At 40.3% G+C, this 26,084-nt stretch overlaps 1 protein-coding gene across 4 annotated transcripts in view; it reads right to left on the bottom strand.

Moving 5' to 3' along the window:
- Syne1 (spectrin repeat containing nuclear envelope protein 1) overlaps nucleotides 1-26,084 on the bottom strand; it is a 461,524-nt gene that overhangs the window by 291,581 nt on the left and 143,859 nt on the right. For 3 of the 4 annotated variants that reach the window (XM_041680032.1, XM_041680030.1, XM_041680029.1), the window contains 17 exons: nucleotides 24,701-24,813; nucleotides 23,998-24,166; nucleotides 18,946-19,042; nucleotides 18,090-18,292; nucleotides 15,570-15,734; nucleotides 14,941-15,093; nucleotides 13,835-13,978; nucleotides 12,057-12,230; nucleotides 10,002-10,160; nucleotides 9,226-9,390; nucleotides 8,235-8,369; nucleotides 7,914-8,072; nucleotides 7,505-7,713; nucleotides 6,823-6,931; nucleotides 5,338-5,502; nucleotides 2,774-2,941; nucleotides 973-1,137 (listed from right to left, as the gene is read on the bottom strand). In XM_041680032.1, the coding sequence (XP_041535966.1) occupies nucleotides 973-1,137; nucleotides 2,774-2,941; nucleotides 5,338-5,502; nucleotides 6,823-6,931; nucleotides 7,505-7,713; nucleotides 7,914-8,072; nucleotides 8,235-8,369; nucleotides 9,226-9,390; nucleotides 10,002-10,160; nucleotides 12,057-12,230; nucleotides 13,835-13,978; nucleotides 14,941-15,093; nucleotides 15,570-15,734; nucleotides 18,090-18,292; nucleotides 18,946-19,042; nucleotides 23,998-24,166; nucleotides 24,701-24,813 (2,652 nt within the window). Of the gene's footprint in view, nucleotides 1-972; nucleotides 1,138-2,773; nucleotides 2,942-5,337; nucleotides 5,503-6,822; nucleotides 6,932-7,504; nucleotides 7,714-7,913; nucleotides 8,073-8,234; nucleotides 8,370-9,225; nucleotides 9,391-10,001; nucleotides 10,161-12,056; nucleotides 12,231-13,834; nucleotides 13,979-14,940; nucleotides 15,094-15,569; nucleotides 15,735-18,089; nucleotides 18,293-18,945; nucleotides 19,043-23,997; nucleotides 24,167-24,267; nucleotides 24,374-24,700; nucleotides 24,814-26,084 lie in introns of those variants that run through there. The other variant, XM_041680033.1, reaches the window with a different exon arrangement.

Below are 26,084 nucleotides of genomic sequence, written 5' to 3' on the forward strand. Positions count from 1 at the left end.
AAAAAAACCTCAAAATCATCTTTAGGCTGGTGTGTCAACAGCCCCCTGAAGCACAGGGTGGGATGGAGGCGTGGCTGTTGCATTGCTGGGATATGAGAAATAATATGACCAAGTTCCTGGATTCAGACAAGTGAGCATTGTATCCTGGTTGCTGTAGGAATTCCTACAGCCAGTAGCCTTTAAGTTACCCGCCCACTTGGGCGTGGCCTCTTACACCATATGTGCGATGAAAAGCTCAGGCCTCTTTCCTGGCTGCTGGATTCAGTTGCTGTTCCCCATTCCAGCAGACGACTGTGATCTGTGAGTCTACCCCTAAATAAATAACCCTTTATTATACTCAGTTCTGAGCGAGTGTGAGATTTCTTTTAAACATCCTTCTTCGCCTGGTTCCAGCACAGAATTGCTTGTAGCCTGGGGACAAGTCTTAATGAAAACTCTGTTAAAAATTGCTGTGATTTAGATGTGACGTATTTCCCATTGGCTCCTGTGTTTGAATATTTGGTCCACAGCTGATGGGCTGGCTGCCGAGGCTACGGGAACTTTAGGAAGTGGAACCCTGTTGGAGGAAGGGGGATTCTAGGGGCAGGCCTTTGGGTTTGGTAGCTAGTCCCCACCTTCTGTTCACTCTCCGTTTCCTGGCGGCAGACGCAACACAACCAGTCAGCCCCTGCTCCGGCTGCCAAGCTTTTCCCACCATGATGGAACGTGCCCCTTGAACGGTAAGCCAGAAGAAGAAGCCCACTACCCTTAAACAGCGCCTTGCCGGGTATTGCTACAGCAATGAGAAAAGCAACTAAGATAAGCATCTACATGTGCCAAATGTGCTCTTTTCAAGAGCCCCTCCGGAAGCCTGTCAGGACTGAAAACAATGATGGTAACAAAATGCCACCATGAGCACTGGCAGAAACATGGCTCCTGCTGGAGACAGGACGCCCGTCAAGCCAGAGCCCCACTGAGCCAGCCCAGCCCTACCTGGATGCGCCGTTCCTGTCTTTCCCTGCTCTGCTCCAGGCCCGTAAGGGTGTTCTCCAGCTTCCGCAGCTCCTCCTGGCCTGGGCCTGCCTGCCCGCCCTGTTGTGCCTGCTCCATCTGCTGCTGGAGGTCTCTCTTCTTGGCTGAGATCATCTTTGTCTTTTGCTAGAAGTAGTTGTTCAATAGAAGAATAGAAACTGTATTCTCTATGAAGCTATGGCAGGCTGTAATCGTATCAACAGTGGTACGGAAAGTCTCACATGGTGTAGGCATGAACTATGTTCTAAAGGAGAGGCTAATAATTAGAGCATTAATATCAGGAACCCTGAATTTACCGAATATGGGTGTTTCTTAAACATGGCCCATGCTTTGAATGGTGAAATGTAAATTATTTGGCTTTTAGTATTTTAATTGTGTGTGGATTTGGAGAACATTTAACACATGCAGCACTCCAAAATAAAACAATTGGTTTGACAGGCATCTTAAAATAGTTGCTGACTCTAAAGAGGTCTCATTCCATTTTGTTATCTGTGCTGTAAAGATACAAGTATTAAGAATTTTCCTTCTAGGATATATATTTGAATGGTTAACATTCTAAGCTATTTGGAGGAAGCTCTACATTAAAAAAAAATTACCAAATACCTTTAATCATGCCATATAATTTTATGTATTACTTTCAGGTAGAATAGCACACAGATCTAAAGGGTTGAGTTTATATATCTTTACAAAGTTTGCACACTCACATAACTGAGTCCTGGTCCAAGAAATGAATTTTAAAACATCATAAATACTGAAAATCTTCTCTCTTTGACTTTGAGCCCTGACACTTTTCCAATGATCAAGAGCTTTGTAGCATCAGACCTTAATTCCTTGAACTCTGCACAGCCTAGATATTGCTATTTCACACATTTTAAAGGCAATTAGCATTCTGTGTGTACAATCTAATGTTAGCATTTTCTACATTAAATTAGCTGGAATTTCATCTTTAAATATTTTATTTGTTATACTTTGATTTATATTGAGTTAGACAAGCAGGATACTCATATTTGCTACTGTATGAAAGTATATATTTATATACTTAGGTGTATATACTTTTATGTAAGTATAGTATATGTGAGTATACTTATAAGTATTATATTCCACCTGCAAATATATTTTAATGTCTATCACTAGACTATCAGGAAACAAGTTGACTAAAATAGCTTATTATTAGGGAGTAAGAATGTAGTTCAGTGGATAGTTGGAACTTAAAGGGTTGAGGTATTGGCTTCAATCTATCACCAAAAGAGGTTATTATACACACATATACATATACATACACACATACACATATACATACACACATACATATATACACACACATACACATATACATACATACAATTACACAGCACAATATTCATACACACATACATATATTTATAAATACACATAATGCATATATACATGTATATACATATAAATATATACAAATATACATATATCAATAGATACATATATACACACATACATACACATAATTACTTTCCTTTTAGTTCTAATCTTTTGCAAGAGTAAAGTCACCTGAAACATCTGGCATTTCAAGTAAGTTATAATTTTGCAAACTAAATTGTTTAGGGATTTGTCCCCCTGGATACTCTGAAATACGCAATGTTTATCAGAAAGAACAGAACAGAACTGCCAAGTGCTTTGAACCATTCAACCAGTTCCCTCTCCTTTCCCCCTCTCCATCCCCGTCCTCAGAACCTATTCTCCATCTCTCATCAACATGGGCACGTGGCGAATAAAGAGGACTGTCTACCTGGTGATGGAGGAGCAACTGTTGGGCCTCAAACAGATTTTCCGTGTCCAGGATCTTCTCAGCCTGCTCCTGGCTTTCTGGAGAAGCAGACATCAGCTCCTCAAGGGAACTGGTCACTATTTCTTTGTATTGCACGCACTCTCCAAAGTTGCTTAGCATCTCTTCAACCTAGATTTTCATAGAAAAAAAAAGTAAATCATATCCTAATTAACAAAGCTTGTGGAATATTTTTAACATGGAGATGAGATGGACAAATTAACACTGTGTACAGCTAAGCTATACAGTGAAATGCCTTAGTGCACGTCATATAGTGGTTTAAAAGTTTTAATACATCAATTTTCATTTTATGTCAATAAGAGTTTTGCTCCCATGTATCACAGCACTACATGCATGCCTGGGGCCTGCAGAGGCCAGAAGAGGGTGTTAGATTCCTGGGCCTGGAGTTTCAGATGGTTGTGAGCTGCCACATGGGTGCTAGGAACCTAGCTCTCTGGCAAAGCAGCCAGGACCCTTAACTGCTGGGCCAGTGCTCCAACTCTCAGAAATAACTCCTCTAATTAAGCTGGTTAATCCTCCCATTACCCCACATATGAACACTTTGTGTTTGTAGAGATTCAAGGTCTATTGTCTTACCCAAATACAAATATATTAAACAGTTTTGTTTATCACACTGTGCATTACACCCCCAGAACTCATAACTTCAAGGTTTATGTCCTTTGAATAAAATCACTCCATTGAAGCCTGTGATATAGTATATATTTTAAGTGCATAGATAAACTGTGTCTTAGCAGCTGAAATAGATTCATATATGTCTAATTTCTATTGTCTTTCATAGTTTCAAGTCTTATTTAATTGTTTTCAATGGCACAGCCACTTAGACAAGCAAGAGTTTCATTTCACGGAACAACATTCTGTACCTTATTAAAAACAATCTATTCTAAAACAAGAAAAAAGAAATGTATATGACTTGATAAACAACACAGAATAATAAAGTTGCATTGATGTGGGAGTGTCATATATCAATCTGTTGATTTCATTGGTTAAGCAATAAAGAAACTGCTTGGCCCTCATAGGTTAAAACATAGGTGGGAGGAGTAAACAGAACAGAATGCTGGGAGAAAGAAGCTGAGTCAGTGAGTTGCCATGATTCTCCCACTCCAGGCAGACACAGGTTAAGATCATTCCTGGTAAGCCAGCTCATGGGCTACAGCAGATTATTAGAAATGGGCTAGTCCAGGTGCGAGAGCTAGCCTAGAAAAGGCTAGATAGAAATGGGCCAAGCGGTGTTTAAAAGAATACAGTTTCCGTGTAATTATTTCGGGACATAAGCTGGAGCTAGCCATATGGGCGGCCGGATGCTGGGGACACAGCCCCGCCGCTCTTATTTCAACATTGTATCTATTTTATACTTCATAACTTGGGTCCTTTAATTATAATCTCATGGATATTATCTGGCTATGATAATACCTTATATAAAATGTTGAGTCCATACTATTTAAAACCAGTAAGGGAGAAAAAACAAGAGGGAAATAATAGAATATTTATTAAAAATTAAAATGCCATTCAAATACTACCTTACCATTCTATATCATCTTCCTGTCACAAACCCATGAGCTTTAAAAAATTTTGTACCATGTGACCTTCTCAAGTTTCCTTGAGTGGAAGGAATCCTACTAGACATGACGTTTGAATGCTTTAACCTGTAAGTGAATATTCCTTATTCCACTAGAATGCATATTACGTTTATAATAAGTAGGGCTCTGCTAAAGTGGAATTTTCCTGGTCCCCCAACTAACCATTGATGATGATGATGTTTTCTTATTACTGGTTAGCAGCCAATAAAGACTCATCTGCCTCACCACTCTTCCAAGTCATTTACCTGAATTTAGTATTAAATTCAGTACTAAATTTAGTCTTTGTCACTGAATTTAGTCTTTGTCCCTCCTTTGTTAGTGTATTTTAAACCCTGCTTTAAAAGTAGGAAATTGGGGCCTAGAGACATTGAATAAAAATGTCACAATTTATATGGAAATAGGATATAAATTTTAAGCTTCATTGCTGGGTTAGTCTGACTTTTAAAGCATCTTTATTACTTTTTTCCTTTTTCTTTTCTGCTATTTCTTTCTTTGTTTAGAGATAGATACATTCTTACCATGTAACTTAGGCTGGTCTTGAACTTGTCATGGATGCCAAGTTGCCCTTGAACTCTTTGTCCTCCTGCCTGCCTCAGCTAGGATTACAGGCATTCACCACTACACCATGCTTCTCAAAACCCTTTGCGTGAACTTTGAAACACATCTTTAAGTTATAACAAAATAATGATGCTTCCAGCAATAGCAAAAACCATTTGACTGATCATCTTTGGACTTCAGACACAGGTCATCAATTTGAACTACCAATTCAATATCATTGTTCATAACTCAAGCATCCTGAGCATCTTTCCTAACAATCTCCAGACAAATAACTGTGGTTATTAAGATGGCCCCACAGCCTCTCCCCCTGTCCCATCCCCACTATAGCCTCCTTCCCTAGAACTCTCTATCGAGCGTAGTAAATGACATTACCTCTGACAGTGAAGCCACAAGAACCTTGAACGAGCTTGATAATTCTGCCAGCTCATCTCCTCGCTTCTGGGCTTCTTTCTCAGAAGAAACGTCAATCAAATGCTTAAGCCTGGATTTCAGCCAGCTGAGGGTCTCTCCCTTTTGGGTGATGTCATTTCTGATATCCTGGTTTGAAAGGGCACTTTTTATTAACAAAGAATCAGCAGTCACGACTTTCCAGCCGGAAAGAACTAAACCCAAGAAAGCTTGTAAGATGGAAGTAATCACGTGAGCTGGCTGTTGTACCACAACAGACTGACGAGAACAAGAGAGCCCACAGTGCTTTTCACACTCATCCTAAACAACTACTAAAAGAAAGGGCAAAGCCGACACTGAGCCTATTTCCAAAATCACTTTCAGAATTAAATTAGATGATTATAGTTATTTCCTTGATCAGAGCAAACTTGTGTTACGTTGACATGAAACTAGCCAGAAAAGATCTATAAGTGGTGCCAAGATCTAACTAGCAGGGAGGGTTCACTAGCCACAACATTGCTGAGATTCCAAAGCTTTAAATCTTTAGGATTGGTTGTAGAGGTTATGGTACCTGGGGCAACAATTTGTGCTTTAGTCCAGGGCAGGGGAAAACGCATAGCAGACAGGAAGCAGGTAGCTTCAAAATTGGTCTCTGACTTTCTTTTTAAAAAAAAACTAAAACAGCAACAAACAGAAAACCTATTTTCTGTACATACTCAGTGTTATTATTGCGTTCTCTAGTACCTTGGGCAACTATATGAATGAATAAGAGAAAAATAAACCCAGACGACAGTGGCAGAAAGATAAAGCATTCTCTTCTATTTTAGTAGATATGTGGTTTTTCACTCATTAGAAATGTTGACAGAGAATTGCACTCTATGTCTATATATACCGAACGAAGTCTTCCTAAGAGAGAGGGCTGCTGTGAGCCAGCTACAGAATAAACATGGTAATCAGATCTGGAGCTCTGTTACCTTGGCTGGGTTTGTTGCCTCTAGAGCAGCTGAAAGGAACCAGTGCAGTTTGATTACAACAGAGAAACACTCAGAGAATCACCTACTTTCTCTGTGTCCTCAAGTTGTCTGGTTAAAACTGTATTGTACAAACGCACACAGCATTCTTGTTTCCAGTAGCAACTCTTAAATCTATGCTGTGTCATACAATCATGAATGCTGCTTCCTGCTCCAGCCTTCCCCGTTAGGTAAATATGCATTAGAGGCATCACTAATCATGCTTAATTCTCAAAGCTACTAACAGCACCATAGAGGGGAGAAAAACATACCCTTAGCACAGTAATACAAAGAGACGTCTTTAAAGAACTATATAGAAATCTGATTTTTTAATAGAACACAAACACATGCGTGGGCGCGCACGCACACACACACACATACACAAACAAACAAACCAGTTACTCTATGAGTGTTTAATTGCTGGCACCTTCCCTCTAGAAGGGACCAGCTCAGAACTTACATCTACCGTGTGTTTAACCTCATCATGGTTGGCAGTGTCGATGGCTTCATCCTTGATTTTCTTCAACCGTGCCTCCTTTGCAGACACCCAAGATGAGAACTCAGAAAACCTGAAAGCATATAAGAATTTTTACTGCAAAAGGGGCAAACTGTCAGGAAGGTGAGATACATTTATATTTTGAATTCACGGAAATGGAGCCAGCGATGACTAAATTGATGGTGCTTTCTGGAAACGTTGCCCTGAAGACCAAGGCAAGCGTGAGGTTAATAACTTAAATCGAAGTCAGTTACTTAAATGGAGCTCAGCTGAGAACAAGGATGTGTCTCAGAGCTTGAGAGGAAAGGAACCACTTGAGGTCTCACTAGAGTGCCATCAACCAATAAAGACAGACCTCCTCCTGTGAGGAGGGGATAGGAGAAAACCAAGAAGAATGGGATTATTGGAAGTCAAGAACATCAGGGTTACTTTGAAATAAAATCCAGCCCCTGCTTTGGTCTGAAAACCATTTTTAAAAAGTAAACAAGTAAAATGAAGTACCTTTATATACAAAAGCATGGGCAAGATTAAAGCCATCTGACTTTCTTATTGCCTGAAACAAAGTCTTTACCATCCCCTGTTTTAGAGCAACCTCCGAAGAGAAGAACTAAGATAGATGAGAGCTGTCCATGGAAATGCCCAGTACCTGCCACTATAGTCCTTCCACTTGTCTGGGTCATCCATGAGCATCGCATATGTTCTGTCAATGGAAGCTCTGAGCTCTCTGAGCGCCGTGTGACAGGCTCCAGATGTGTCCCTGACCGGGTCCCGGACTGGGAGCTTCACGCACAGTTCCTCTATGAGCTGCAGCCTCTTCTCACAGAGATGATGAGGACCCTTGTCACCAAAGAAAACCTAAGATATGACAAACACTTTCACTGCCCTGCTGCGAAGCCACGGATCACCTCTGTATTCTCACAGGAGAACTAAAGGCAGATTCATGGGTGGGACGGGGGGGGGGGCGGGGGGGGGGGCAATGTGAAAGGTCATTTTCCTCAGACCATCGCATCTTTAAATACACTATGCAGTAGCTTTTTCTACGGTGTGGCACACACCCTGTGTTCCTTGATGATCTTCTCGCTGCCTTCTTGTGGCACCAGCTTGGTCTCTCGCTCCAGCTCAGCTCTGCACTCTTCCATAGCAGCTGAGAATCTGTTCTTCTCCACAGCGATTTTCAGATGGAGCAAATGATAAGGTGCCTCTCCCTGGAGATCCTGCATCCACAGAAAGACAGAAGGAGGCTTCTGAGCAGGCGCATGTTGGCATGTTGAGATGCCAAAGTGTCCTGAACCAGTCCTCTCTTTTGTAGAACTCTCTGAACTGCAGAACAGATTCCAGGGCATGCATTTATCGTGTTCCCATAATTCCCCACTCACCTTCCACTGTTTGTGCAGCTTTCTCACGGCCTCCTGCAGACCCTGCTGCTCCTGTTCTGGGAGAATGTCCGTGAGCTCGTCACAGGCTTTCAAGAAGGCATTGAGGACCCTCTGGTCCAGCTGGCTGAAGAACTCCTACCACAGAGGAGGGGGCACAGTTAGGATGCCGTGTTCGGTAATGATATCACCGGACAGTGCTCTGAGCCAAGTAGCCAGCAGATAGTCGCCTTCATCAAACCTTCAGCCAACTCTATCCTTCTTTGGAGCCAGACTATAACCATTCATAGCTCTGAGACAGAGTCTTCACATCTGCCATTTCTCTGGTACTTTCTACATTTTAAGAGAAAACATCTTTGAAGTTCCTAGTTTTGGTAAAATAATCTGAAAAGCTACTGGATTACTGTAAACCTTGATTCCACGGTGACAGGGATACCGGTCCTCTTTGGTAAATTCAGAATGACAATACAGGATCTCCATACCCTCTGCCCCTGCCTCCTTACCTGTAACATGTGTCAGTCATGATGTTCATCATGAGTCATCCCACACCTATCATGTGTGTATTTTAATACTCGTGCTGTGGGTGGAACAATGTCCCCCATAGACATGTATATCAGGATCCTAAGCCTAAGGGTAGTTAGATTTGGAGCCAGGGCCTCGGGGGTTATTAGGTTTGGGTGAAGTCATGAAGTTGGGACCTTCATTAAGAGTGACAAGGTAACAGAAAAGACCTTCCAGGCAACGTCTCCTTCCTGACCTATGTCCTATGAAAAAGTGTCCCTCTGTCAGCCGGAAAGAGTCCTCATGGGAAGCCCTCCAGCATGACAAGCCAAGCTCAGACTGCAATCCCCTAGAAAGATGGGAAAATCCACTTCTTGGGTCTGCTGCCTTTAAGGTTCATGCCCTCCTCCCCTAAATGAGGTCAGTCTTTTTAGTTTACTGTCTCAGATAAGGTGTCAGCACACACAGGTCGATGTACACAGAGCAGACTCACGGTGTGTTTCCGAAGGAGTTCCTCTGGATCCCCCTTCTCTTCCAAGCCCTCCTGAGCGACCCGAAGCACCTTCTCCAACTCCGCCCGGGACTCCTCAAATTTCTTCATCAAACGACTGTTGGCTTCCACATGCTTCTTCCATTCTCCAGTTTTCTTGATCATATTCTTAATGCAAAAAAAAAAAAAATCACTCCTTGGTACCCATGCATTCACTCCGGGAGCCCCACGTATACCAACATCCACAGACATTAGAATCCCTTACATAGAGAGAGGTTGTGACTGCGTGTAATGTAGACACGTCATCCAGCACATTCCAAAACAAATGCATCTCTGGATGACTTTTAATAATATATCAGAAACAGTACATAGATACTTGTTTATACATTATTATTTAGATAATAATGAGAAAGAACAAAGAGATGTACATGACATGTTCAGTACAGAGGTGAGTTTTTCTTTAAATTTCAACTTACTGTTGAAACCACCTATAGATGGGCTACCTATAGGTTTGGAATATACTAAAAACCATAACTGGAAGCTTCTTTCTCGGTATTGAGGCTTCATTTGGCCAGCTGGTACTATGACATCACTATGAGCTATTAATATCATTATTTGTTTAGAAAGTACTTGGAGGGAAGTTATTTCATTATAAGGGTATTAATGCTAGGGGAAAAACATAATAAAACGTTTGGTGTTCAAGGACCAGAGAGTGAGGTGTTTTGTCCTGGCTCTCTGTTTTCCTGGACTTCCATGTCTAAAGCAGGGACATGACTTACCTGGAAGGCATGATGGACATCTGCTATCTGTCTCTGCAACTTTGTATGGTCCCAATGCTTTAACACAGGACTCAAGGTGATGAGCTTTTGAATGCTTTGACTGCCCTTCTCAATGAGTGTCAAGGTTTTCCTACAGCTTTCTTGACAAGCTAACAGTTCCTACAGCGAAAGGAAAGACATGGTGGTATTAAGTATTGCTGGAATGAAAGGGAAGGAGGGAAGAAGAAAGGGAGGGAGGAAGAGAGGAAGGGAGGAAGAGAGGGAGGGAGGCACCAGTGTAAGTAATAACATTGTACCGCGTTTAGACTTTTAATGAGCAATAAGTAAACTCAAAAGTACAGAGAAACAAGTTCTTTTCAAAAGAACTTGATTTAAGCAATCATTGAGATCAGTGCTTTTTATAACAGGCATTTAAATGTCACAGTGAGGATTTAGACTTCTTCATGCTTCATGCACATCTTATTAACACTAAGAAAATGACAGGGTATAAAAGCAATCTAGTTCCTGCATTCTCCCAACTGGCTGTTAGGCAGGTTTATGGCTTTTCAAGAGAACAATCAAAACTAATTTATTTATCAGGTTTTGATTATGCTAAGTAAATTTAACACAGCACACACTTCCTTTGGTGAACCCAGTGCAACCATTTTTACATCACTTGTGCGTGATAGATTTGAAAGGATGCAGGCCAAGAGATCCACCTCCCTAATGAGACCTATCAAAGCCAGTGGAAGACTGACCAGTCTGGGGAACTGCTTGCTCTTGCCACCCCCTTTAAACGTGATGAAATAGTGATGGGCAGACCCCTTCCTTCTGCCTCTCGGCCTTGCATCCTTCTGAGTGGACACAGTCTAGCCCACCTGGAGATGAGAGTCACTTCTGTCCCGGATGCACATCACTTGCTTTTCTGTGCTTTCAATGTTTTAAAAAGAAAACATTCACACTGTTCATCTGGATGCCATTTTGATCACCTAAAGGCAAATCCTTAAAGCAGGCTTTTTGTTTTAATAAAATAGAATCGGGGCATACCTTTTCCTTTTAAACAATTAGGAGTTCAAAGGGTAGAGACTGAAAATATATTATAAATATGTTAACATTTATTGTCAATAATATATGAATCTAATGATGGCAAGATTATTGAACCATATTTTAGAGTAATTTAGGAAAATAGGGGAATGTTACCATTCCTCAAAATAAATGAATCTTTATTCTATATGCCTTTATATCATTAGAATAGAATGTTCTAATAATGATTGTTACTATACTATCCATAATAATAGTGTTATGAATCATGAATATTTATTGTAATATGTGACCACTGTTTGCTTAAGATGAAGAAAGTAAGGTTAATAAATACTTAGCCATGTGCTATGGCAAGCCTAAACTCTTACTATCCTATCACTCATTTCAGACATGCTGCTCCATTTGCTAGCTGAGGCTACCCCTGCTAGCTGAGGCTACCCCTTCTATGAATTTATTTCAGTTAGTGTAGTGAGTGGTGAAGGTTTCCTACACTCACACCCTCATCTGAAGGACCAACCCATTCACAATAAGCCAAACAAATAGGTTATTTAAATACACCCCTCACTGGGAGGTTCTGAGCACATAACCCTGCTCACTAAATATAAATAGAAAAATTCAGAGCAAGCAAATTTACATAGTTTTATGGTTATTCAAATAGACTTATTCCCATAATCAAAGACATATTCTCCAGACCTGGTTGAAATGGAGTACAATTACATAATTAATTTATACATTTTGAAAGCATATACACAAGGAATCAAGGCATGAGAAAATTGTGCAATTTTAGAAGAAGTTAAGCATGTTATCAGCTAATGAGGTAACTTCTGAGACACATGTGCAGAGCATCAGTATGAGAATTCTCTAAAGAAAGTCAACAAAAGGATGAAAACCTTGAACATATACACATTTTCCCTTTTCTTCCTAAAGAACAAATGAAAAACCCCTCAACAAGTGAATTCTATGACAGTCAAAAATGCTCCAATCTTATTAAATACACTTTAAAATAAGGCTGTCTCTGAAAGGGATTTTTCTTACCTGGTGTTTTTGTTTAAAAAGAGAGCTGGATTGGGCTTCATGCTCAAGAATGGATATAAACTCATTGATTTTCCCAAGTGAGTCATAGAAGGACGTGATCTGCGTCTCCAGTTCTTCCAAAGGAACTGACAGCTGCTGGGCCTCAGACAATAGCGGGGAATAGCATTCTTTGACCTTTCAAAGTGGAGAAAAACAAAAACAAAAAAATCCATGAGAAGCCATTAGGTCCTCAAAGCTCCATCAAGGTGCTTAGTTCGCAAGAACTTTTCGTAAGATGGTCGCTTGGCGCTTCAACATCTCTGAAGAGGGTTCTTTTATTTTGTGCTATGTGATTAAGCTTTGCTGTTTTTAAAAAAAGCCCACAAAAATACTACACCACTGAGACAAATGAAGGACTGTGGAGTTTTCTCATGAAAATTCATCTAAGTTGTCCATCTGGATGGCACGTCACCATGAAAATTATTACCAAAGAAGAGGCAGATGGCATCAAGTTCCTCTTTAGACACCACGCTATTGACTTTCACTTTGGCACTGAAATCTGATCTGAGGCAGTCACGAATTATTGCCACATTGCCTAGAGGACATGAGGCAAAAGGTTGATGTTCTTGAGCTCTTGCACGTGAACTCTGTGCCTAGATAAACCTGCTAACCACCTCTTCTAGATGCCCATCTTCCTTCCTCTCACCAGCTCTAGGCTTTGCTTGTCTGTCAATGTCATATTCGTTCCATGAACATGCTATATACCAAATTATTCATGAAGGCTCCCATGTCAGAGGATGCCGATGCCGACCCAGTCTAAACTGCCCAGCCCTTGTCTGTCTTTATTTTTAATATCTTTACATCTTCATTATCTTCATGGTGCCATCCCAAGTTCTCAGTACCCCAGAGTTCTATAAGGTTTCTGTCTGGCTGACTTTACATTGAACTCCAGGCTCTTATAATTGTTAAGGAAATCACCTCCCTCCTTCTTATCTCAAAGTTTCATCCAAAGCACTATGGGTACTTTCAGAAGACCAAGGAAAGAGAGTAGGTCTATATTAACAATGAAAGTATTAATGGGATAGCTATCCCAGCACTGTTTCACAAACAATATTTGAAGGAAATATTGCCTTTTGTTACGCTGTTGCAGAGGTGAATACACAGAAATACATTTACATTCTAGAACATACTGTTGACATATAAGCTTCTCAACTGAAAGCTCCTGCCTCTCTATGTCAGAGAGACTCCACAGCCCTTCCCATAAACAACCCTAAGAGACTCTACTGCTATGTGCCAACTCATTGTGTTTTATTGATCTTTCCCAGGCTGGAGAGAAAGGTCATCAGCATCCTGCATCCCAAACAGCAGGAAGAAAACATGGTGTACACAAGACTGGATAGACACTGTTGTCATCCCAACACCCAGAAAACAAAGGCAGAAGGACTGATGGACGTATGTGTCCAGCTTGTCTCCCTAGTGAACTCCAGGACAGTCAGGGACACACAGGGAGGTCTTGTCTCTAAAACAGTATAGTATCAACAACTACGCAATACAAACACTCAAAGCCAAAGATTTTTCTACAGAAACAGAGCTTAAGTTAAGAGAGGTGTCAACTGGTATCACCGTCCCATTTTCAAATATATATCAAAGTTTCTAAATCAAGAATCTCAGTATGGCCCAAAGGTATAATAATTAGTGGAGCAGCCGAGGATGTGCCCATGGGTAACCAAGGATGCAGGAAGCAACTTCAGGCAGTATGGCTGTCCCACAGTATGTGGTAGTGTGAAGTGTTTTCCCACCTTGGAGAGTTGCTCTTTGAGCCGGGACATAGTTGTAAACATTTCATTAGCTTCTTCTTGGGGACTTTCTTTGGCAATGAGGTGTGCTGTCTTGGTGACCATCTTGTACTGAGCATCCATCACGGGCACCCTCTTCTCAATATCCTGTGTCAGTCATTGAAGTCACTCAATTAGTGTATAACCCATCTCACATCAATTGCAGAATCCCACATAGGGCGGGACAAAAATCAATATGCACTGTGTAAGATTCTATCCTCACCACCGGCTCCTATAGGAAAGCCATCATTTCCCTTTCTAAGTGTCATGCAGGCAACACTATACTAATGCATGCATTAAAATTTCTCTTTTAAAGTAATCAAATATTCCTAACTCAACACCAAGATTAGTTGACGTAATATTTATACTTTCTAAAATATGCTAATGGGAACTGGAAATATGTAATGTATGTAAATAACATGGGGGAATCCTGATTTTAAAAATTAAACTGAAATTTACTTTTTAAAAAACCTATTGTCACTAGAGAAAATTAGAAATTTGGTATGGTGGAAATTTTAATTTCTTATCCTTGCATGCAGTGGAGACTAAAGTCTGACCACTGCTGTTTCTTTTTTTTTTTCTCGTGTGTGTTGGTACTTTTAAAAGTTTTATAAAAATCAAAAGGACAACACTTTGGTCTACTTTTCTCATTCAAAACAATTGTTCAAGTTTCTTCTGTCATTAAATAATCCCATTTTTTTTTCACTTTGAGATCTATCGGCTCTTAGGAAGATGTAAATGCCAAATTCATGTAAAAAAAACCCTTTACTGTTTAGGTCATTTCTTTGGAAGTCCTGTATAAAGTTGTCTTAGTTTTTTCCTAATATTTCATAATTTGTACGTAGGAAAACAATCCCATGTTGAAAAACTATATTGAAATTGCTTTATATGTTCCAAAGAAAGGTATCATTTTAAAATTCAAGTTTATTTTCTATAAAAGTCAACAAACATGTCAACCCATCAGTGATTCTTAAGATAGGAAAACAGCTTTTTTGATGACTTCAGCAACTGGCTAGCTTTTATTTTCACAGTATATTTTCATTTTTTTTTTTGATTCAGAAAGTTCTTACCTCCAAGTCTTGAATTAATAACTTGACATTAATTAGAGAGACTTCTAAGGGCTCTGAGAGTTTCCCGTGGGCTTCGGCTGCGAAAGCAGAGAGGGTGGTAGTGTAGTCTGTGCATTCTTTCTTCATGCTGTCCATCTGGTCAGCTCTTGCGTACTGTGAGGAGACGGTGGAGAGAAGCGAGTGAAAGCCGTGCAGCTCTGATCCCAGACTCATAGCCTTCACTGTGTCATTGATCCCAGACTCATAGCCTTCACTGTGTCATACACGGTCTCAGAAACGGCAAGAAAAATTCTAGCTCTTGACACTTATTTTAAATAAGTTTGAAGTGAATCCAGTTACTTTGATAGGGGGGGAAAAAAGGAGAAAGCATGCAGTGGAGAGCCAGGATTTGAAAAGTAAATCCCCCTGTCTATGCAGGCTCCATATGCCAATATAATCCTTAACCAAATGCTGCATTCTGTTAATGTTCCTCCATCATACGCAGCAAAGAATGAAGGGCTAGCAATGACACACAGTTTTAAACACTTCTATATTCTACCGTAATAAGTCCAGTAAAATACCTGTCAGCAAACAGCTTGCCACATCGATACCACGCACACCCGAAGTGAGCGGAGATCTGAAAGACATACCTGCTTGACTTCCATGAACAGCTCCCTCCAACGCCCGTTTAGCAACAGCAACTGCTGCTTGAGGTCACGGGAAACGATCTCATCACAAGTCTCGATCAGAAAATTGCCAGCGTCGTTCATGGCTGTGTGCTGCTGCATCCAGTGGGGCAAATTTCGAAAAAAATCCTAAGCAAGAAAGGACATGCGCTTGTATCCAATAATGGATACGAAAATAAAGGGTGCATAAGCTTTAAGATAGGTTTCAGCTGTCTTCCAAAACTGGATTTTTAAATAAAATTTCAAAATATGAGCTAGAAATGCCAGATGTCTTTGTTTTCTATCTTTTTCTTTTTTTACGTGTACACGTGCACACGCATGTGCGTGCATGCTCCTGGTTCTATGGTTGTCCTTGTGTGTATGTGCACGTGCATCAGAAGTCTAGAGAACAACATCTTCCTTCAGGCATCAGTGGTCCCATCATCCAGCTGGGTTTTTTTTTTTTCCTGTTTTCTTTTGAGCTGGGGTCTCTCCCTGGCCTGGGACTCGCCAAGTTGTGTTAGTCTGGCCGGTTAGTGAGTCACAGAAATCCATCTGTCTTTGTCTCCCCACAGCAGGACTTACAATCATGAGCCAAGACACCTGCATATTTCTACATGGAGTCTGGGGACTCAAATCAAGTTTTTAGCAAATACTTTACTCACTGAGCTGTCTCCCAAGTCCATCTGTTTGCTTTTTACAGTTGGGCCCTACTCTGCTGCCCAGGCTAGTCCCCAACTTGCAGGCTCAAGCTGTGTCAGGCAAGGAGCTGGGACTACAGGCACAAGCCAGTACACCTCATCCTGTCTTCAAAGAACATCTATGGGGTGGGTTTTTTTTTTTTGTTTTTTTGTTTTTTTTTTTTTTTTTTGGATTTTTTGAGACAGGGTTTCTCCGTAGCTTTTGGTTCCTGTCCTGGAACTAGCTCTTATAGACCAAGCTGGCCTCGAACTCACAGAGATCTGCCTGCTTCTGCCTCCCAAGTGCTGGGATTAAAGGCGTGCGCCACCACCGCCCGGTTTATGGGGTGTATTGTTAAAGATGAAATAAAACAAGAGACCATTTACTTATTTTCATTTTCTATATGAAGAGGCAATCGGTTCCTCAAACATCAGAGACGTTTTCTTGCTGTTTGTACCAAGAAAAGAGTGCAAACAGTCTCAAATCGGAATATACGTAGACATGTATATGTATTACATCCACATAGCAAAGAAAGCATTTTTAGGTCAGACATTTTGGTCATGGACATTGAACACAGTAGCCTCCTTTCTTATTTACATAAGGGAATGCACTTGGCAGCGAAACAACTTCTGTCTCATCTCAGATTAGGCGCATGCGTTCACACATGCACACACTCATCACAGTGCAAATGTAACTCCGACTTCATCCCATAAGCCATGTGTGGGAGGCTTTCCTACACAAAGAGCTGGGAACACTCCTGTTCCTGGCTGTTACATTTCTTTGGATCCAACCATCACAGATGACACATACCGGAGCATTGTTCATCTGAATAGCAAAGGCCCAAATCTGCATGGTCTACGCTTATTGCCTTCTTTAGGTATACAAGAATATTTAATCCACATCAATGAAGAAACAAGAGAACAATATTAAAATGCTGCCTTGGTTGGTACAAACATGCAACAAATGAACAAATCTTGGATAACTGATTAATAATAAAAGAGGTAATTCATTCCAATACATGTATTGTCCTTCTTTACGGAAGCTTGACAGTATAATGCCTTTTATACAAATACTGACTTTCCACGTGAAAACATCAGGTTTAGATAAAAATTGCATGCATTGCATATACAAACAAATTTGTCTGTGTATTTACTCATACATACATGTGACTGTCCATTTTATTTGCTATTTCCATGTAAGGGATATTGGAATAAGACAGTTACTGCCACACACACACTCATACATGCTTAGATATAGTAAAAAATAAAACAGAAAAAGACCTCACTCCTATGCACAATAAAATTCTTAATTGAGTGGTTATAAAACCCAAAAGTGAATATCTAAAGAGATCAAAGTGGTGGCGACCCAGTTGTTCCATGAGTGTGTACTGTCACTCAGATTCAGTCCTGTGTATGTGTGTGTGTGTGTGTGTGTGTGTGTATGCCTTGTATAGGAAATCACAGCCTGAATAGGAACTGTACAAAGCCTGAGCCCTAGACAGGTCCATCTATATAGACCTCAGTATGTATATAGCACCCTCTATTGCTCATTAGATTTGGCTACCCCTCTGTTATTAGTTGATTACTATCACTTACTGCCCTGCTGAATGAAAAAGTTGAACAGGGATCCATCTCACAGGGAACTGTTTTAATAGAACTTTACTAGCCAGTATCCACAGGTCTAATTTCATTTAACTCTCCTAGGGGTAAATCTCGAAAGAGAGGCCTCGGGTCACGCTTGCAGATATCTGTCAGCTCCTAGTGCACTCTGCAGTGAGAAATCTCTCCTTCACGACTCTGCAGCACGCCTTTTCCTTGGCCTTACCTTCTTGGCGTTTTCAGATTGACTTAGCATTTTCTCAGCATCCTCCAGCCAGGCTTGAAGACTAGCCACAGTGTCGCCATAGCGATCCCAGTTGGAAAGCACCTCCTCCAGCATGCTCCTCACGCTTCGCACCTCCACCGAGAGATTCCTCCACTGGGCAGTGGTTTCATTCATGAATTTCATCACATTCTCAGCTTCTTCCACTGAATCAGAAATAGCCAGTGATGATCTCCTTTCTGGACTTAAAATCCCCCTATATGTTTTTCCCGTGTTCTTATGCACTGGAGGCATGAGCATCTTCCGGACATACAAGATTCCATTTCCAACAATTATGGCAGCTATTTACAAATTGTAAGCAAACATATCTTCCAAAGTTTATCTTCACAGTAAGTTAAGCTCTCACATCTATATTCAAGTTATTCCACTTTTTTTTTATTGCCTTTAATCCCCTCGGAATTGAAACTAGGCTGAAAAATTGCAGCAGAGAAAAGTGAGTGCCTATTTTGTTCTAGCTTAGATGATTGCACACAGGAAAAAAGCCATTGTGCAAGGCAGACATCTTACAAAACCACTCAGTCCTCTCCTAGATAAAGGCTCAGTCATGAAGATATTAAAAAAAATCACAGTAAAAACCAATAAACTCCATAGAAGCCTGTTGGTTTTCAATTCTACTTAAGTTAGCATCGCAACAAATTACTTTTACTGTTAGTGGGTATCAACTGTATAGGGTGCTAGGTTTCATTGTGACATTTTCATGCCTGCAAATACAGAATTTGGACATATTCACCCCAATTATCCTCATCTACTCTTCTCCCTCCTACCACACCCCCTCAGCAAATCCAGCAGTGTGCCTTACCTGAGCCATCTGCTTTGACGTACATTTCAGCTGTCTGTTTCAGGATCTGGTATGTCACTTCATATTGTTCAAAGAACTTGCTGTTTTCTATAAAAGACTAAGAAAAGGGACACACTTGGTTAGCAGAGAGCAAATTTTAGGGCTCTGTACAAACAAAAAGGTTAATTCGTAGGTTTATGGGCATCTTATCCAATTCTGCCAACCTTATTCTACCAGCAAGTACAATATCCCACTGTCAGGGGTTACTCAGGTAGGACAAAGTCCACAGATTGTGCCTACGTTTTCAATACCAACTCAACACCAGACTGAGAAAATATTCTATTTCTTGACCACACAGAGGTTTGTTTTCCTAAAGAACAGAATTTGCTCTAGAGGATCTGGGCCTAACATTTAGAAAGAGCTAAATCTGGGGGAACATTTTAATGTCCCACTGTGTCGGCGCTGCGGAAGTCTGTTGCTCTTCAACATTAGCCCTGGTGGATGAATGACTGCGTTGAGGAGTTTCCAGCTAAAAATAAACCACAGTGGAAATGCTTTCCTGAAATAAAAAGGAGAAGTTTAAAAATAATTGCATATTCTGTCCATATTATCGATGCTTTCATATTCCAATTACCTAGTATAAGAATTACAGACTAAGAAAGAGCGATGTGTATGTCTGCACATAGCCTGCATATAAAATAAAACTATAAAATTCAGAACATACATACATAAATCTTTGGTAAATTTTGTTTTTATTAATGCTCAAACTCCCCTCATGTTTAAAAGATTATTCTGACTACTTACAGTAGAAAATTAATACAGTTGTAATTGAGCATGTGTGTCCAAACCCTCTTTAAAGTCTCCTATGAGTGGAAAGGATTTTAAGAGTTTAATTGAGAAAAGGAAAAAGAAGAGGAAAAGGTTTAATCAATTAAACCGAGTTGAGAGGGATCATCACTACGATACGATGCAAAGTCAGGCTTCATAAACTGGACTCATGAAAGTATGCTCAGAGCCCTGTAAAATATGCTAATTCATGCTCCATGTAGAAGCAAAAAAGAGTTCATAAAGCAATTTCATAGACACGCCTCGATTTTTACCACTCTTTATCTTGTTTCAACATAAACATTTAAAGGATGATGTATTAACTACAATGAAGACTATTTTATATTTACAGAACACTTATCAATTTTTCTCTAGAAATAAAGTGAATGTGGAAATCTATGAATTCTACGACAGAGGGGGCTTCCAGGCCCGATATTTTATTGAATGACTTCAACAGGGTTTATTATGTTCAGCTGAGAATAGAGTATGACCATAGTATGACAATGACATACACTGTAGTGACCAGGTCGACTTAAGATATTTGCCTGACTAGTTGGCAAATTAACCACAACTGAATAAAAAATGACCTATTTCTATGTTTGTTTTTGGCCTAACAATTGAAGCAGACGTAAGAATACAATCAAATGATTCCTTATCTTTGAGCTCTCCTTTTAGAATAGTTACACAACTAATTTTTAAAGTAAATCCCATTTGTTATTTCAGGCTTTTATTGGTCTTTGTAATTTGGACCCCCCCCTTTTTTTTTTTTTTTTTTTTTTTTTTTTTTTTTTTTTTGCTAACTACGGACATGCCATTGGGACACGTTTGTCTGGGAAAGCCATTTTCAGAGGACGCCCTGCTGGGGCTCCCTTTCACTGTGCTAGACTACCTCTCAGGAAAACATACATTTTAAGTAAAAATGACAAGGTTCCTTTGCTTTAGTAAAAATCTGGTGAAAACTGGGTTTCTGAATCAAACTCACTATTAGCACAAATGATAAGAAAAGTTGAAGTAACACTTATGACTTTGAAGCCAAACATTGGGAGTAAGAACATTTTTCTGCCTTCAAAATATAAACATACTAAATTAAAAATTCATTAATTTCCCTTAGAGAGAGCTAGGCAAGATAATCATAAATCCTATAAAATTTAATCAAGGTTGATAATTTACATTAAAAAAATGTTGTCAATTGTAAGATAAAGATAGTCGTGTTAGTCATGTTATTTATGTTGAATTTTGCAATCTCCACAATCTTTTTTATATGAAGAATAGAAATGGTATATTACATTTACATAGCAAAAATGGACATTACATGTTAATTAGCAAGATCACTGTAAACAATTCTGAAATCAACGTATCTGTAATCCCTGATCAATAACAAATGTTCTAACTTTTAAATATTAAATGTTTTAATTTTAATTTAAAATTTTAAATATTAAAAAAATCTATTATTATATTTATTTATTTGTCTGTATGTTCTGTCTGTCATCACATGTGGGCCATGGCGTATTTGCGAAAGCCAGGGGACAATTTGAGGGAGTTGCTTCTCTTCCCTTCCCGCCCAACCATGTGAATCCCTGACTTACTCAGGTTAGAAGGCTCTGTGGCAAGAGTTTATCTGCTGAACCACCTCAATCACCCACGTGGTCTAATTTTTTCACAATTAGCATGGGTGTATTTTTCAAGGATTTAAAGTACTCATTGGCTTATACCCCAGCTAGGAAGCATAGTCCATAATTCTCCAACCCTAAAACACGTGTTTCCTTTTTCTTTTGCATGTGATTCATGTCTCACTGGGAACTGACTCCAAGAACAATGACTCTTGATAGCTTCAGTATCATTTTGCTTATTAGAAAACGCAATTTTTTAAGTAAGGAAGGAAAGAATTAGATGCCAACAATTGTCCCTACAGTTCAATGAAAATCTTTATACTTTTTGAAATGAGCTGTTCTGAAATGAATGACTTTCCTTAAAACTCTAAAAGGATGAGGGACTCTTTGCGGGGCGTGGCACAGAAGGAAGAAGTGTAGGAAGTCTACCCTGTCGAAGAATTGCTTTATTGTGGGTGGTGAGCCTCGCCTTTTATGGATGAGCTATCTCTCCAGTCCAGAATCTCTGATTTTACCACCACCACTACCATCATGATAAAATGTGAAACACTCAGGAAAGACAACATCATAAAAACGTCAGTCATTCCAGAGTCCTGGGGGTTATGAATGACTAGGACACAGGTCCCCGTGACAGCATTTCAGTCCCCCTCAGCTTTCTACCATGTTGCCATGGCCACAAACAAGCGAGAGGGGCAGTCAAACTACCATAGTGTGCAAGAGCAAAACATCGCTCAATTTGAAACATATTACAAAGAACTAATATTTATGAAGCAAAATTCTTTAATTCACTACAATTCAATAAACATCAATAACTTTGGTCTTGAAGTTGGCTTTTTCACAGGTTATGTATTTAGAGAGTATTATTGGCACCTGCCTGCCAAGAACGGTTTCTGATTTGGAAATATCTAGACTCAAATTCGGACTCCAGTTTCTTCCCATGTGTGTCACCGTGAGCACAGGATTGGGACGCAGAAACTCCCGAGCCAGCTGCATACTGCTGTATCAATGTTTTAGTGTATGCGAAAACACTTAGCTGGCAGGGTCTTCCTTGAGGGAGAAAGGGAAGCACTAAAAGACACACAGTCATTGGAATTATTCAACCAAAAGGACCCGAAAACCACTTATGGATGCTTTAACTAGGGCCTCTTCACTAGGATACAGTACACCCACAGTGAAAGCTGCTGGGATGTAGGGTGATTGTCCACCTCACACAGAGGAGAAATGTGCAGAGCAGTTTGAAATTAGCCTTTCAGTGAACTCTACGGAGTGGGCAGGAAGTACTGACTTTTTGTCTTGAACATCAACTCTCTATTTATATATCTCTCGAGAAGCTTGAAGAGAATTATTAATATCATTGTTTGGAACATCGACCTGGTAAGGCAGCCCTATTAGGTACCCAAACCTGATTGGCTGTTCGTAAATAGCTGGAACAAAGGATGGAGCCCGTGTAATTAACTCCTGGGCACAGAGTGCATTGTTTGCCATGACTAAAGCTGAAGATACGAATTTATTCCTCCATTTAATATTTATGAGACTGAAGCATTTACTAGAATTTTAAAAATGGATTTCCTTTCCTTACCAAAATAGCTACAAATGAATAAAGGAAAACATCCTAACAGAGTTCAGTTTTGGAAACAAATGTTTTCTAGACCATTTTAGTGGATCTAGAGAGAAGGACTAACCACCTCATTAAAAAAAAAAATCTTTTTGGTTTGTTTCAAATTCACATGTAGCTCACATATCAATTAAAGGACAAAATGAAAATATAACAAAGCTGATGATGTTTCCAAGAGTCTGGCAAAGGAAACGACTTTACTATGAGTTAAAGCATATTCTCTGCAGCTCACTGTGACTGATCAGGTTGCAGCAAGCCAGTATGTTAGGAGTTTAGTGATTCGTAATCTGGAATCTGTGCTTGAACAAACGTCAGAGGACAGGGCAGAGATGCAGTGCTAACATGAATACTTTCCATCAAAGGTTGCCAAGAATTTGTGTAGGGGCATGATTAGCAGACTAAGGGGAAATAAATGGACTTTATTAAACATAGTTTATAAACTGTATATAAAAGGGACAGCCACATTCTTTCAATAAATTTGGGCTGTTCTTCTAGATAGAGTTGGGATTATCTAGACCAGAACATGAGTACTCCTTAAAAGTTCAATTTGTACAGAGATTTGTAGACAAAATTCCCCTATTGCCTGGGTACACACAGGCGTAAGTCCTGGGAAGAGACTCATGCAGCAAATCTAACATGTGGACAATCCCCATGTAGACATTTTCTCCCATTGGGAGCATAGAAGGCTGGAGGATAATATAGTAATGCAGTCTTAAAGAACTAATGGGGTTTTAAGTAAAGGCATGTGAGTACACACACACACACACAAACACACACACACACACACACACACACACACAACCCTTTTCGTCAGTAATAAAGCTCCATCCCTAGGTTTGGGGGACGGTTATTGTTGGGAACTCTCCCAAAGTCAGAATTTGCAACAACAAATTCCAAAGCATCCAAGCCGATCTTTCCAGGTGTTTGTGAAAAGCTCAATACCTCCACTCCCACCCGCTGGACAAAGCGGTGTTTCACACTTTAAATTCAACGTGGGACTCTGTCAGGGTGCGAGCGACTCACGATATAGCTTTGCAGCAGTAGCTCCACGGACTCTCGCCTTCCGTACTTGATGATCCAAGACTTCAGTTTCGACTCGGCGAGGACCAGCAGGGACAGCAGACGGTACTTCAGTTCCAGAAACTCCATTTTCATTAAGTGCAGCTCGGATGTGGAGGACACAAAATGAAACCTAGGAAGAGACAGGGAGAATTCACAGGATGTAACTAATAGTAACTGGGGGAGGCTAGCCGAACCTGTTACACCGCCGCCTCCTAAACTCTCCCTGCTCACGGTCAGGGCATTCGATTCCTTTCTTAGCTCGGGCTTCAAGGGAAAACAGGATTGATTGAAGTCCTTGGTTTAGCTCTCTCCTCTGCTAACACATCTCTCATCTGTTTCTTTTATAAGCTGTTTTTGCAATGTTACATAATGTTCCTTACAGTATTGAATAAAAACACAGCCTATGATGAAGAAAGCGTTTCTCTGATCTGCAAGCTGTGGGAACGTTCCAACTCACTCTCTGCAGTTAATAATATATTAGCATGTTGGCACTCGTAGCGTCTGTGTGGGAACCCACTTTGCATTTACCAAATGTAAGCATCCCTGTTAAAATTATAACAATTCATTTTGGAAGAGAAAAATGTGAGAAAAAGAATACGAAGGCATCCATCTAGCGTTTTGTTTTTTTTAAAGAGCCCTCAGATAAAAGCAGACGCTCTCTTACCTCTCGGCCATGTCCTCTAGCTGATCAGGAGGCATCGGGATCCCATTGACAGATCTGGTCTGGTAGATTTCATGGAACGCTCTTTTGTGGGCATCTGTGTTTTGAAGCAGATCCTAATACACAATTAAAAAAATTTTTTTTTTAAATGAGGAAACATGTTCCCAAGAGACTGAGAAGCATAATTTTCCGGCTCTGCTGATGAGCCAATGTATTCAACAATTTGTCCCTGCCACCACGTTCTCAGGCAGCCGGCGCCTGTCACAGGCTTTTACCTGGAACGGCAGTCCGTGACTGTGGAGAAGCTACTCTGCTGGAGCTGTGTCTAACCATCCCCGTATCTTTTAAACACACATGACACTTGCCCAGCAATGCATTCAGACCTCTTAAAGGTGTAAGACCCAAGGCTGTGTGATCACCGCTAGAAACAAACATCTCAGTGTTTTGCCTGGGGTTTGGAGATGCGGGGGTGGGGGGGGAATTCTTTGATTGTTTGATTTTTCCCCCCTAAAAACTAAACACGGCAAACTTAACCCCTTCATGCTAACAGGGCTTAGCTTCCCTACTGTTATTTTCAGCTGGAATTTGTGAAGTCTACCTTAAATACCATTTGCCAATTACAATAGACTTTGCAAATATGGTTTGGTAAGAAAAATTTCTCAAAAGTACGGGAAACAACCTCCAGGTGGCCTCCAGGTAACCACCGGAGAAGAGATCAAATGCAATGCTTATCAACGTTGTTCCTCAACTTTATACAGCGGCTTTCCCGTTCTTTAGATTAATATGAATCTTGATTTGTCTATTGTGTTTTTTACCAGCCACACACTTATGTATAAAAAGAGCGCATCTTTGCTGCCAGACCAGTCTCTCTCTCTCTCTCTCTCTCTCTCTCTCTCTCTCTCTCACACACACACACACACACACACACACACACACACACACACATTCACAAGTCATTCACACCAGATGGTGGGATTTTTGACCCCCAGAGGAAAGAGGAGACAGGGCTGTTTTCAGAACAGCTGTCGTTGGTGAACCCTGTGGCACTCTCCCAGCTTTCCAGCGTGCCGACACACCTCCAAGAGCATATGATCTTGGCTGAAACTGCCTCCAAGTGACTTCCGAGGAATTCTTACCTTCACAGCTACCTCTCATTTAGTAGACCTGACAGTTTTAATACCCAGTGCAATAAGAAAATTCTTGACAAAATAAAGCAAATACAAACATGTTACAGACTTGCAAAGGAATTTCTACAGCTACCATATACTACTTGTTCCTAAGAAGTAAAACATCTGGATAGTAGGAACAACATACTACGTTTATTTCACTGGGTTTACAAGCAATGCAACTGTTTAGGTATCTCATTCTTAGCAAAATATGTCCCACA

This window comes from Microtus oregoni, unplaced genomic scaffold, assembly GCF_018167655.1.
Source record: "Microtus oregoni isolate MIOR12 unplaced genomic scaffold, Mior012 000033F_ref0000390, whole genome shotgun sequence".
Lineage (NCBI taxonomy): Eukaryota > Metazoa > Chordata > Mammalia > Rodentia > Cricetidae > Microtus > Microtus oregoni.